Source organism: Plectropomus leopardus, chromosome 11, assembly GCF_008729295.1.
Source record: "Plectropomus leopardus isolate mb chromosome 11, YSFRI_Pleo_2.0, whole genome shotgun sequence".
Classification (NCBI taxonomy): domain Eukaryota; kingdom Metazoa; phylum Chordata; class Actinopteri; order Perciformes; family Serranidae; genus Plectropomus; species Plectropomus leopardus.
Genome location: NC_056473.1, coordinates 5,965,830 through 5,979,632, shown reverse-complemented (window position 1 = coordinate 5,979,632; position 13,803 = coordinate 5,965,830). Strand labels below are relative to the sequence as shown.

Below are 13,803 nucleotides of genomic sequence, written 5' to 3'. Positions count from 1 at the left end.
AGTACAGTAGAAGAACTGCACCCGTCAACACACCGGTGTAACGCCACAAGAGATGATAGCAAGATATTTCCACGTTTTACCGAAGGACTGGCGTTAGTTTTTCCGTACTCTGCTCCGCCGTTGTCTGTTCAGATAACGTTAACAGTAGCGGGTGAGTGTTTTTCTCGTTAGCTGACTGTGCGTTAGCTAAAGTCCAGCGTTGCAGGGCAGTATGAGTAGCAAGCTAGCATGTCAGCACCCATGACGCTCACTTATTTAGCCAAACTTTTAAATTGTTCTCCGCTATTTTTCCATAATGTATTACTCTTAACGGCACAGTCAAATGTGGACTATTGATAAAGCAAGTGAGGCAAAACTTGTGGCTGTATAAAATCAGCTGTGCCATGTAATGTGTATGGGCCATAGACCTGCAAATTAATCTGATTTCTGGTAAAAACATGGTAAAAAATAAAATGTAACCAGCAAGTTATCATGACTGTCCAGCAAACTGCAAATTGAAAGAAACTGCTAAAAGGTGCAGGAAAATAGGAGCTTAAAATGGAGAGACAAACCACTAGAGAAAAAGTGCCAAATGTCTTATTAAAAATTGATATTTACAAGTATGTTACTGTCGGAATATATGTACTGTTACATTGTACTATTTATTTTATAGCAGTTTTTAGTACCTTTTCCCACCAGGTCATTTCCTTGTTTGTTTCTGATTTTTTTCCCCTTATTTTATTTTTTATTTTGTAATTTAATGCCAGTTTGGGAATCATTCCATGTTAAGTTGCTAGTTGCTTGTTTTTTCCTTTATTTTTTCCTTTTTTTTCTTCAGGCCAATCAAATCAGGCCAGATTTTTCATGTTTCCAGGGGTTCTTAGTAAAAGTCCTGCATTGAAAATGTTGTCTAAGTGAAAGTAAGTGAGTATAATCAGGGAGATATATTAAATATTAAATTTTTTTTGTCAGTTGGATAGTTGATTAATGGACTAACCTTCAACTAACTTTCAGTTTATTTGTGTAAAATGCTTTGTTTGATAATTTAATTTATAACAGAACATCATATTTTATACACTTTTTAATGCCCTTTTTGTGTAAAAATCTTGTTTTTTTATTTAACTAGTAACTAAAGCTGTCAGATAAATTTAGCAAAAAAAAAGTACATTAGATGTGGTTGAGTAAGAGCACAGAGGCATGAAAAGAAAATACTGAAGTTAAGTACAATTACCCAATTTACTTGAGTGAAGTTACTTGTTTATGTTATAATACCACAATGCAAAAATACTTTATGACAATTGAAAGTACAAAAATTGATCTTCAAAATTAACTCCAAGTATCAACAGAACTGAGACTCAGGGCAATTTTGTATTATTGGATGCAAAATTTTGTTATGACACACATTCCAAATAAAGCAAATTCTTACAGCTTTAAATCATTTCATTAATTTGTGTTATAAGTCAATAAAAGCGGAGAAGCAGTACTATGTTTGCAAATGAAATGTAGTGGGTCAGGATGTGTAAAGTACCATAAAATTAATACACTCAAAGTACCTTAAAGTCACATTAAAGTAATGTCTTTGAATAAATATAGTAGTTATATTTCACCATTGTTGAGACTCACCCTCATTAGTGGGAGAACTAACCTATCCATTAATTACAAGTTTTATCAGTCAAATGTGGCCTGCTGTGTATAGTATTAAAGGAATACTTCACTCACAAAATTACCAATCAGTTAATCATATTGTGTTACTTTGAGTTTGTGTAGAAAACTCTGTTGTTTTTCTTCTTCTTCTTCTTCTTCTTCTTCTTCTTCTTCTTCATTCTTCTTCTTTTTGGTCTTTTTAGTGAATGATGGCGGTTGAACAATTTGTGTCAAAGACACTTGAGCTTCTACAGGAGGAGAGGGAGGCTGAAATAGATGAGACCAGGTACGTAAAATAACATACACACTGTTATACTTTACTAAATCAAGAGATCATGTTACAACCTTGTGCTGTACTTCAATGAAACTGGGAAACTTAGAGGAGTTTTTTTTTTTTTTTTAAAAAAGTGCTAAAAACTGAAACAGCAGTTATTGTTGTTAGAGCACCTGGCATGCATCAAGCTCCTAAAAACATGGGATCCTACACTTCCTTTAATGGAAGTAGATATGCCTCTGATTTGCCAATGCTTCCCCAGAGCTACAGAACACAATATACAATTGTAAAATAGACTAATTTGAATCCCCAATTTTCTGTATAAAGATAATGCTGTGGTTCATGAGTAAGGCATGCCTTTGGCTTAAACTACAGTTGTTCTCACTAAATATTGAAAAAATCAAAGTCTTATTATTTCTTGCTGTCACTATAACATGCCAGTGTCTTGTTTTTTTTTGTCCTCAGGATATGGCAGGAGAGCATCTCTCTCAAGGATCTTCAGAATAAAGGGGTTTGCCTGCTGAAATTGCAGATAGGAAGTCAGTCCACAGGCCTGTACGGTCGCACAGTTGTCGTCCTCGAGCCAAGAAAGCATCTGGGTTTCTCATCTTTGCCGAGCAACAGCTTTGGACCCGGTGAGGCAAAAGAATAAACATGATCTGTGGGTTTCTTTGTGACTTCAATTTCATTTTTTGCCTAATGTGACATTTATGTCTTTTGTTACAGGGGACATAGTTGGCTTGTATGACACTGGGGGATGCACCGCAGCCTCACAGATCGGCACAGGAATAGTGACGAGAGTCAGCCAAACTTCTATAAGTGTGGCCTTTGACGACTCAAAGGATGGCCTTAGCTTCGATACAGACGCTCTTCACAACCTCTTAAAATTGGCAAATGACATCACCTACAAACGAATGAAAAAGTGAGTGACATCTGTGATGTAAGATAGTTACAACTGAGTGTTGAAACCTTGAAACAACTTATGTTCTCTGTGTGTTATGTGCTTGCAGTGCCTTGAATGCATTAAATGGATACGGCAATGGACCAGCTGCCAATCTGATAAATGTTCTCTTTGGAGACACAAAACCTTCTTCTCAATCACAGACAAGTAAGTCAGACTTTGCTTAGGAAATCTTATCAAAAGATAGCTGCTCTGTGAAACTGTGCATGTTGGTACCTTTTTTTTTTTTTACATTTTGTTACCTTGCTAATCACCATGAATCATACAATACATAAACTAACTCTGGGTATTCTGTTATGTTTCATCAGATGAGGTTCAATTCTTAAACTTGAATCTGGATGATTCCCAGAGAGATGCTGTGTCGTTTGCTCTGTCTCAGAGAGAACTGGCCGTAATTCATGGACCACCAGGCACTGGGAAAACCACCACAGTGGTGGAGATAATCCTGCAAGCAGTCAAACAAGGCCAAAAGGTGCAGAACATTGATTTTTATTAGTATAAATGGAAATATTATTCATTTACTCTAATTTAGACTACTGTAACTCTCTCTACACAGTACACAGAGTTTACACAAAAATCTTTATTAGCTCCCAGTAAATTTCAGAGTTGATTTTAAGATGTTAACGATACCTTTTAAGGCCTGCTCTGGTCTCAAAACTGAGTACATCTCAAATCTTCTGACACTTTACGTGCTTGGCGGAAACCTGAGTTCCTTAGTTGAGGCTCTGCTAGCCATTCCACAATCCAGACTGACAGCTAAAGGTGACAGAGCATTTTCTGTTGGAGCCACCTTTCCCTGGACCAACCCTCCTTAGGAGATCAGACTGGCCAGCTCCTTATCCTCTTTTAAATCTTTCTTAAAAACACATTTTTATAGACTTGCTTTCACAAGTCTATAAGTCACTTCTTAAAGCCTATTTATATACCAAGGCAATGTCTTAACTTTTATATTCATGATCTTTTTATTTATTTTTTGTTTTGTTTTAATTAACTTATTTTACTATATCATATAAAGCTACTTTTGTCTCATGCTGGATAACTTTTATACAGTTCTAGATTTTTTTAAATCATTGACTATCATTTTTGATTTTTTAAAAAGTACATTTGAACTTTTTTTAAAAATAATGTTATATGCATGAAGTTAATTATTATTTTTATATTTTTCCCACTGATTATTTAAGTCACAGTCACTGCATCTGTGATTGTCATTCATTGCAGTAGTTGCCATTTTTATTTGGAATCTGTGTTTGTGCAGGTCCTGTGCTGTGCCCCCTCTAACGTGGCTGTGGATAATTTAGTGGAGAGGTTAGCTCGGTGCAAAGCAAAGGTCCTGAGGCTGGGTCACCCTGCCAGACTGCTGGAGTCCATACAGAAACATTCACTAGATGCCATTCTGGCTCAGAGTGACAACGCAAACATCATTGCAGACATCCGTAAAGACATGGATAAAGCTTTTGTAAGTATTTTAGTGTCCTTCTAGCATTTATGCTGTCTTGAATCATTTGTAATTTTTAATAATTAATAATTTTTTTTTTTTTTTTAAATTAAGATGGGAATGAAGAAGATGCGTGAAAAAGGAGATCGGGTGAACTACAAAAAGGAAATAGGGGAGCTAAGAAAAGAGCTGAAAACCAGGGAAGCAACAGCCATCACCCAGATCCTGAAAAGTGCAGATGTTGTTTTATCAACCAACACAGGTCAGTAACGGCCTCGAGGGGTGAAAATGTAAGTCAGTCGTTGCAGTGATGGTGAAAGGCAATCAGAGAGCGCTTGTTTGCGTCTGCAGGTGCTTGTGATGACGGCCCCCTGAAGTTCCTGCCAGTGGAGCATTTTGATTGGGTGGTGATAGACGAGTGCGCTCAGGCCCTGGAGAGCAGCTGCTGGATCGCCCTGCTCAAAGCGCGCAAGTGCATTCTGGCTGGAGACTACAAGCAATTACCACCTACTATCAAATCCCAAACGTAAATGACAGGCTTTTCTTATTTTATGCTTTCATATATAAATATCTTTCAGGATTTTAGGTTTTTCCTGTGACAGCAATTGAAACATTTTCTAAAAGCCCCTGAAAACAAATCTGAAGTCTTTCTCTATTACATTAAATATTTAGGACTCAATAAGAGACATCAGAGTTAAAGCTAAGAGAAAAAAACACCCAAATTCATTATTCAAGGGCTGCTTAACCCTTTGAAACCTGAGAAAATTGGATTAATTTGTTCCAAAAACATGAGAAGAGGACTATGAGAAACTTTATCAGAAATGGCCCAAAAATTGGCAAGAATTACAAAAAAAAGTTAGAAGAAAAATATCTAAGCTTTCATTTTTTCAAAAGCTAAAAACACACAAGCAACAATAAAACAATACAGATTGTGACCTCAAGAAAGTGCTAAGAAATTAAATAAATTGTTTTCCACATAATTTTAAATACATAAGTAAGAGAGTTATAAATCTAGTTTCCTGGACACTTTCCTTGTTTTTTTTATCATATCTAATAATCCTCCCAATCGATGTTGATGTCATTTCCTTGTTACCCTTTACTTATTTTTTATTTCATTTTTTGCAGTTTGGGGGACATTTTTTGCCAAGTTGCTCACTATGTGTTTTCCAGTGCTTTTGAAAGAAATCAACCCAGAGTCTCAGGTTTCAGATATTTAAATGCTAGTAAAAAGCATCTAAATGCAGCACAAGTAAACTGATATTGATTCAGGCGTTAAAGGGTTACACAAGAATGTTTCGGTGCAGCTTTCTAAGATTTTATTGACAGTGTTGGAAAATGTCATAACATATTAAACCCCCTTTTGATTGAAATGCTTAACTCTGATTGATGCACAGAAATATGTTGAAGGAGAGAAATCATACACGTCACGTAGATGCAAGGCTTTCAGAAAACAGTGTAAATGAAGAAAAAGCCATGCAGATATACTCTATGCCATAAAAGTTTAATGAAGACAATTAAAGTCTAGATGTATTTAAAAAATAGTCTTTGCTAAACTTTGTGGCATGGAGTAAATGTGCAGTCGTTCCTTTTTCTTTATTTGCACAGAAAAATAGGACACCACCCTTGAGCCCTGCCCACGTCAAACCAACAGGAGCAGGAGCACAGGCAAAAACCTAAATACAGAAATAACCCATATGAAGTAGAGAAAACTGCTCTACAGGGTTCATACAAACTGCTCGAGGTGCTTGAAGTACTTGAAATCAACACTCAGAAATGTAAGTTTTGAAATGCCTTGAACATCAGACATTTTTTTAATTGGTTCTTGAAAAAGTACATGAATATAATTGGGAGGAGAGCAGAATGATAACTTATTTAATGAAATGTGTTAGATAATGGTTTTAAACTAGGATGCAAAGAGCAGCTGTGGTTGCAATTTTTTGCTCATGCTGTATGAGCACCAATCGTGAACACCAGTAAACAGTCAGTACCAGTTTTATGTTTCGCGAGCCTGAAAAACACTCTCACCAGAGCAGAGCCAGCTGTCACCAAGAGTTTTGAGCTGTAATTCATCAGTAAATATTCAATAGTTCATTAATAATAAGCTGATTTGAGACATGTTTGCTCTGTTTATGAATTTGCACATTTTTCTTGCAACACATGGTTGTGAAGAAAATAATTTCATCTTCGAGCATGAAAAAGTACTTGAAAGTCCTTTAGTTTGACTCACTCCTGTCAGTGCGCACCCCGGCTCTAGCTTTGCCAGTAAATGTTTTCTCTTCAGAGCCCCATCGTTCTTAGCAAAAAGCATATGATCTTTTTTTTTGTTCTCCACAGGGCTGCATCTAAAGGCTTGTCCCTCAGTCTCATGGAGAGACTCATCCAGATGTACGGGGACTCAGTGGTGCGCATGCTAACAGTTCAGTACCGCATGAACAGCGCCATCATGGAGTGGGCCTCCAAAGAGATGTACCAGGGAAGACTAACAGCCCACAGCTCTGTTGAGAGACACCTGTTAAAGTGAGTGGCAGCTTGGTGATGAAAAGTCTCTCACTTTTGAATTTCGGTGAATGAAAGCTCATTAAAGTGTTTAAAATAATTTCTTTGATGCAAAAGAGATCTACCGGGAGTCGCCTGTGTTGAAGAGACCAGCACGCCTCTTCTTCTTATCGACACCGCAGGCTGTGGTCTGAGTGAGATGGAGGTCACAGATGAGCAGTCCAAAGGCAATAAGGGTTAGTCAATTTTATTGTAAAAAAACAAACATTATTTTATCACAGTAGGTGTGTTGTGGGATCTAACAGCATGTTTATCCTCAGGTGAGGTCGACATTGTCGAACTGCACATAAAGGCTTTGACTGAAGCTGGGGTTAAAGCTAAAGACATTGCTGTTATTGCTCCCTACAATCTACAAGTAAGTCACTCCGAAATTCTAAACATGATATTTAGTACACTTAAACAACGTGTGAGATTTTGTTTTTGTATGTGCATCATGAAACCAACAATATGTGAATTGCATATTATTTCTGGTAAAATATGTCTGCATACAAACATTACAACACCAGCGTGGCATAAATATTCTCCAATGCTATAAGGTAGATGACAATGTTTAGATAAGACAGTGACCAAGACAGCTCTCTAATGTCAAATGTCTCTCTAATGTCTAATAATGCTTTTTTTTTTAACCCTTTATTCATCTTTTATTATTCATAAGTGTGTTTAATAATGTGTTGTATTTTTTGATGGAACCTTGTCAAAGGAGAATTTCTGTCACTGACTGGGACAGACAGTGAAGTTTATCTTTCTCTTTATTTAGTGCATATATATAACCAAATACAAAGTCAACAAAGCAATAATATGGGGTTGAATATTGGATAGAAGTAAGAAAGCAACAACAATTATGAACATAAATATGTTTAAAAATAAACAACAAAAACAAAACACAGTGCAAACAGAGTGTTGATCGCGTGGGTTTAGCAGGATGAGTCTGGTTTGGCATTACTAATTCTTTTTACTCATGTCTATCCACATACACTTTCTATTAGTACACCCCTCTAAATGTAATTTTTTTTTGCTTTCTTTTTTTTAATATGTTGAGCATTGATTGATGATGATTTTTCCTCTTTGTACTGCTTTAGCTGTTTCCCAGATGAGTGTTGGTGATGCATTTGCTGAGTCACTTGTTTCCATACATAATGTCCATTCTTTCTTGAGGTACGAGTAGAATTCTTTGTCTTGGAATAGGGATGTATTAAATCCCCATCTTGGGTTGGTTTTGGTTTCTCTTTTTTATGCATTATGAAGCTAATTGGAGCATGGCCCGATATGATTATTGAATAAATGGTGGGGTCGGGAATATCTGCCATTAAGCAGTTACTTGTTAGGAAATAGTCCATTTGTGAACACTCTGCAACTTGCACGTAATAAGGTGTATTCCTTAGCTGATGGGTTTTGTAGCCTCCAACTATCACCAAGACCAAAGTCTGTCATGTATTGCTTGATTATCTGTGTTGAATGTGAGTTTTTGGCGTGATGAGAGGTTGTTGAACTATCTTGTGTTGGGGTGATCACTGTGTTGAGGTTGCCACCTATAATCATGAGTGGTTGATGTTGAAAAGTTTTGTAATGATGTAAAGAAGTTATAATTAAACGTGGGATCATCTGTATTTGGGCCATAGATACTGGTAATTGTTATATTGATGTCATTGATTGTTCCTTCTGGGTCTGTTACAGTATATTTGTGGATTAGTGGTGTGTTTTTATAATCAGTATTGAGACACCTCTTTTTTTCTGAATTTTATGTGGCAAAGTATATTTGGTTGAAGTATTGTGTTTTTAACTTTGAGTGTTCAGTGTCCAATAATTTTGTTTCTTAGAGTAAACATGCATCGGTTTGTAATTTTTTGAGGTGATTCATAATTTTGGTTCTTTTTGCTGGTGAGTTGATGCCATGGACGTTCCAGCTAATAAGCTTTATTGATAGGGCCAGTCAGTAATGCTTTAATTCAGGGTGTAAGTATAAGATTTTTTTAAACTGTAGCTCGAGCCAAAGATTTATGCTTTCACAGTAATGAAAATAACATCCACAAAATAAAAAATGTACATCAAAAGATTTAACAGTTGTGTCTCATTAACTCATTACTGTTGTTTTTGATGTTTTCATCTCTGTGAAGGTCGATCTGCTGCGTCAGAAACTTTCTGTGAGGCATCCAGAGCTGGAAATAAAGTCGGTGGACGGATTTCAGGGCAGAGAGAAAGAGGCTGTGGTGTTGTCGTTAGTTCGGTCCAACAGAAAGGGTAATTTATTTTTTTAAGTCAAGTTGTGTCTGTTTCTGCCACACCATGATCATAGCGGCATTAATGATGTATTGGTTCTTTCATTTTCTTTTAGGGGAAGTTGGATTTCTGGCGGAGGACAGAAGGATTAATGTGGCTGTGACACGCGCGAGGCGTCACATCGCTGTTGTGTGTGACACCCAGACTGTCCAAAATCATGCTTTCCTGAAGTCCCTGATCAACCATATGACTGATTTTGGCGAGGTTAGAACAGCATTTGAGTACATCCAGGACATCGTGCCACAAAACTACACCCGAGACCACAAAGACACAAAGGCTACTTCGTCTGCCAGCAGCTCCACGTCCACCAAGCAGAAAGTTAAAGATCAGCCCCCCAGCAGGGCCAAGCAGCAACAAAGGAAGTCGACTAGTAGCAGCATTAATGGAAGTGTTGCTGGTGCAGAGAAGCACACAAAGTCCTGTGTAAACGCACCGTCAGAGGAAGAGCAGACGAAGAACCGATATGCTGAGATCAGAGGGCAGGTGGAGAGCTTTTTAAAGGACTCAGATCAGAGTGAACTACAGTTCCCATCATCGTTTAACTCTCACGACCGCCTGCTGGTCCACCAGATTGCTGAGGAGCTAGGCCTCGTGCATGAGAGTAAAGGTGAGGGGAGGGACAGGTGTATCACCGTCTCCAGGCCGCTGGAGTCAGCACCAGCTGAGGAGCCAACACAAGAAGAAGCGGCAGCTCAGGAGAAAGACACGTCCCCCAAACCCCAAAGAGAGCCGCCGTCTCAACCCCCATTAGATCTGAAAAGCTTACATCTAGAGCGAATGAAGAGGGAGCAGCAAAAGAGGGAAGAAAATGCGCAACGAAAAAAGGAACAGAACATCATCCCACCAGCGCAGGCCCAGTCAAAGAAGCCAAAGTCGGCTAAAGGTTTGTAGTCGAAACATCTATTTTTTAAGTTTCTGCTCTGATCTGTTTGCAACAATTCAACCCATTACATTTCTCTCATAGGAAAAAGCAGAATGAAGACAGGCGCCTGCGGAATCGCTGCTGCCGCCGCTCCAGATGACGACTTTGACTCACTTATCAACGCCGTCATAAAGGCTGACAGCGTGTGCAGTTTTGTCAAGTGTAAAGCTTCAGTGCTGACACTTGGACAGCTTTGCCTGTTCTGCAACAGGCAATATTGTCTCAGCCATCACATACCCGAGGTATCACAGAAACATTTTCCATCACATCATTTGCTTTGCTTTGCGTCTTCATTAGGCTTTGTAGCTGTATAAAAAATGCACTACATGCATGCAAGGAACGTATTCAAAAAATCTGTGTATTGGTATTTCACTATAAGTAACAGCTGAAAGGGACTGTCCCCCCAGATCAAAAATACATATATGTAATCAGTAATGAATATTTGAGTTTATTTGCTCATTTCATTGTGTAAATTCCTAACAATTACAAAAACCCACGATACGCTAAAAAGATTTGTTATGTCCATGGTGACTACATACAGTATGTATGATTGTTTAAATGGTCAACCGTTTTTAAGATGTTAATCATATCAATTGAATCACACCCATATGAGGCAAGGGTCGTGACAAATGTTTTTCGTAAAAACGTCACTATAGTGGGAGACGTTTTCAGTTAGTGAGCCATTAGCAGAAATAATGGGTCTACCAGGGAGATTAACATTTTTAGGTAGAGTGTAAATCTAAATCTTTTCGTTATTTTGCCAGTTTCTAGTACAACTCTGAGTTTCTCCTTGGTTAAGTTTGCTTTTTCCTCATGTATAGTGTTTTTTGTCAGCCTTGCACTTACATGACGTGCGTATAACTACCCCGTTTAAACCAGTAATGTTAAGTTGTACGTAATATTGTGACCCCAGAGCCACCTTCTGTAGTATCCAGCAGGTCAGATTTTTTCTCATCAGTCCAGTCACCAGCTTTTGGTGGTCACACAGACACACAAACCTCATCTGGAAAAGCTACATTGCAGTAATATAGTACGCAATTTTTCATATAATGTTACATTAAAGTAAGACATCACATTCATTTTTTGACTCGCCTGAACTGACAATTGCATTTGGAATTTACTTACACAGACTCAGAGTTTATTGGTAAGTGAGCATGTTAAGCCCTGACTGTAATAGCTGGGATCTGAGTCTGTTTGACTGTCAGGTTTTGCGGTTTGTGCTCGTGATCTAAAACTTGCACCTAATTTTCCTGTAAACAAAGCCCCACATTACATATTCTCTAGATTTTTATGCGAACCCCCAACCTTTAAGTTCAAACTGCCCCTAGGGGAAAGAGACATTGCTGTAGAGTTTTTCAAATATGTTTTTTTTTAGCTTTGAGCACCACAAGCCGAGTGCCATCTGGGTCTATCATATTATTGAGACATCTCGATGGGTGATATCTCCAATGCACTGCAACTTGCACGTAACAATCTAGATTGTCTAGAGCTAGAAATAGCACTTAATTTCAAAATTTTTGATTTGGGGGTGAACTGTCCTTTCAAATGTGCAAGAATTATGTTTTCTGACGTGATTGACATGTTGTAAATCCTCTTTAGGTTCATGGCTGTGGAGAGAAAGCCAAGTCTCACGCTCGTATGAGAATAAGCAAGGAAGGCATTCTTTACGCCGGGAGTGGGAAGAAAGACAAATCCATGGACCCCAACAAAAAAGCCTATCTACAAAGGAAACTGGACTCTAAGTTGAAAGATATGGCGTCACAGAGGAAACCAAAAAGAGACAATGACAGTTAATGATATCAAATGAACTCTTTAAATTAATATAAAGGGAGACTTTATTTTGAACAAAATTAATTATTTCAAATGTCTGAAAATAAATGTGGTTTGATCAAATCAGTTGCCTTTACTTAAATGGATCCAGTATTGTCTCAATATGCCACTGAGTTTCACAATGTAAGTATATCATCCTTCTCATTTTTCTCCATTGCATCAGCTATAACGCTCATTACAGTCTTCCTCATCTCTAGAGCCATTTGTAACTCTACTCTACATCCACCTTTATTGTTAGAGGACAGATTCTCAGTGGGCTGGATTTTTTCTCCTCTTCAAACAATCCAGGTGAGAAGAAAGGAAAAATCCTCTCCATGAACTTGTCTTTGAATGTGTGTATTGTCGTTGAATCTGCAGCATTGATGAAAACGACCTTTCCTTTGTCATATTCCAGCTGCACAGTGATCTTCTCGGGCTTCTGCTTCAACACGAGCTTGGTGCGAAGCATGGTCTGAGCCCAGAACGAGTCTCCTTTGCTCAGGCCAATCACCCAGAAACCCTCGGCCGGGTTGAGGAAGACGGTGCTCTTCCTTTTGATGGACTCTTGGGCCACTCCGATGAACCAGTCTTTGGCCTGGCCCACCTCCACGGTCCAGCTATGCTTCCCAGATGTAAAGCCGGTAGCTCCCAGCACACACACACGACTGGTGCAGCGTTCAGGGTTGTCAGGAAGGAGTTGCTTGCTGCTGTATTGTACACAGGTCAACTCTTCTGAGATCTTTAAGTTGGCCTGTGCTGTATTTGGATCCAGAGTGATGGGAACTGAAAGTTTAAACAAAAAATTCAGTAAGTTAAAAATACTTACGATGAACTTTACCTCTAAGCCACTGTCTCTTCACCCACCACATTTGACGATGTTGGCCATATTTTTCCAAATTCCAAAACTAAGTGATCCCACATGCTTTGCAGAGTTGATCAGGATATCTCTGATACATTCTGGATCAGGAACGTTGCATTTGGCCCTGAAAAATGTCATAAATAAGTAGTGCATAGTTGTTTTTTTGACAGTTGGTGCTAATTTTGGCAGAGTTGTGCATACCTTTTCTTTGTCTGCTTGTAGTCCTTTAGTCACAGAAGAAGTGAAGAAATACATTTCATCATTAATGGAAGTTGGGAAGTTTAGTGTACATCTCATGTAGGTAAGTCAGCACTGATATTAGAGTAACACTTGCACACTGACTCCAAACCTAGTCCAAAATAGCTCAAACTACAGTATGCTTGTCCTTTAATATGAATTTTTTAATATGAACACACTACAATATAATGTTTTGATGCTATTTTGGACAGCTCACTATAATATGACTTTTTTTATGCTTTTTTGCATACTATAGTATGACTTTTTTGTAATATTTCACAGGACATACTATGGTATGACTTTTTTGTGTCTAGACATGCTATTTTCTGTGGTTTTTAGCTGTTTTTTGGACATGTCATATTTTAACATTTTTTGAAATACATAACTTTGGCCTTAAACTGTCAAAATATTAACTTTTTGGACCATTTCATCTACTGGCTATACTATATACTGCGTCCACTGATGTTCTGTGACTTTTTTGAGCATTTGGAGAAATCACTTTTTTCACAATTTTTCGCTCTACTATAGTATGGCTTTTTTCACCATACTTTACGTTGGACTACAACGCTCAAAATATTAACTTTATGGAAAGATTTTTCAACAGGCTATACTATAAAAAGCCTCAACATGTTGTTCTTTGACTTTTTTCAGCATTTGGAGCGATCACTTTTTAGACCATTTTTCCCTGTGCTATAGTATGACTTTTTTCGCCAAACTATACCNGGACAGTTTTTTCAACTGGTCATTCTAAAATAGCTTCAACATGCTGTTCGATGACTTTTTTCAGCATTTGGAGCGATCACTTTTTAGACCATTTTTCCCTGTGCTATAGTATGACTTTTTTCGCCAA

At 37.9% G+C, this 13,803-nt stretch overlaps 2 protein-coding genes across 2 annotated transcripts in view; one reads left to right on the top strand and one right to left on the bottom strand.

Moving 5' to 3' along the window:
- Positions 1-15: 15 nt before the first annotated feature.
- ighmbp2 (immunoglobulin mu DNA binding protein 2) lies at positions 16-11,936 on the top strand. The gene is made up of 16 exons (XM_042496634.1): positions 16-151; positions 1,827-1,909; positions 2,363-2,532; positions 2,624-2,819; positions 2,908-3,005; positions 3,167-3,330; positions 4,114-4,314; positions 4,408-4,555; positions 4,645-4,819; positions 6,628-6,810; positions 6,907-7,025; positions 7,110-7,204; positions 8,964-9,087; positions 9,182-10,009; positions 10,091-10,290; positions 11,648-11,936. Exons 2-16 carry the CDS (start codon positions 1,830-1,832, stop codon positions 11,840-11,842), a joined length of 2,976 nt encoding a protein of 991 aa, XP_042352568.1. The 5' UTR covers positions 16-151; positions 1,827-1,829; the 3' UTR covers positions 11,843-11,936.
- A 145-nt stretch (positions 11,937-12,081) lies between these two features.
- The window catches only part of LOC121950592 (zinc-binding protein A33-like), a 24,612-nt gene continuing 22,890 nt past the window's right edge, over positions 12,082-13,803 (bottom strand). The window contains exons 4-6 of the mRNA XM_042496635.1: positions 12,918-12,940; positions 12,722-12,840; positions 12,082-12,640 (exon numbers count right to left, since the gene is read on the bottom strand). Of these exons, the coding sequence (XP_042352569.1) occupies positions 12,090-12,640; positions 12,722-12,840; positions 12,918-12,940 (693 nt within the window). The 3' untranslated portion in view covers positions 12,082-12,089. The remainder of the gene's footprint in view (positions 12,641-12,721; positions 12,841-12,917; positions 12,941-13,803) is intronic.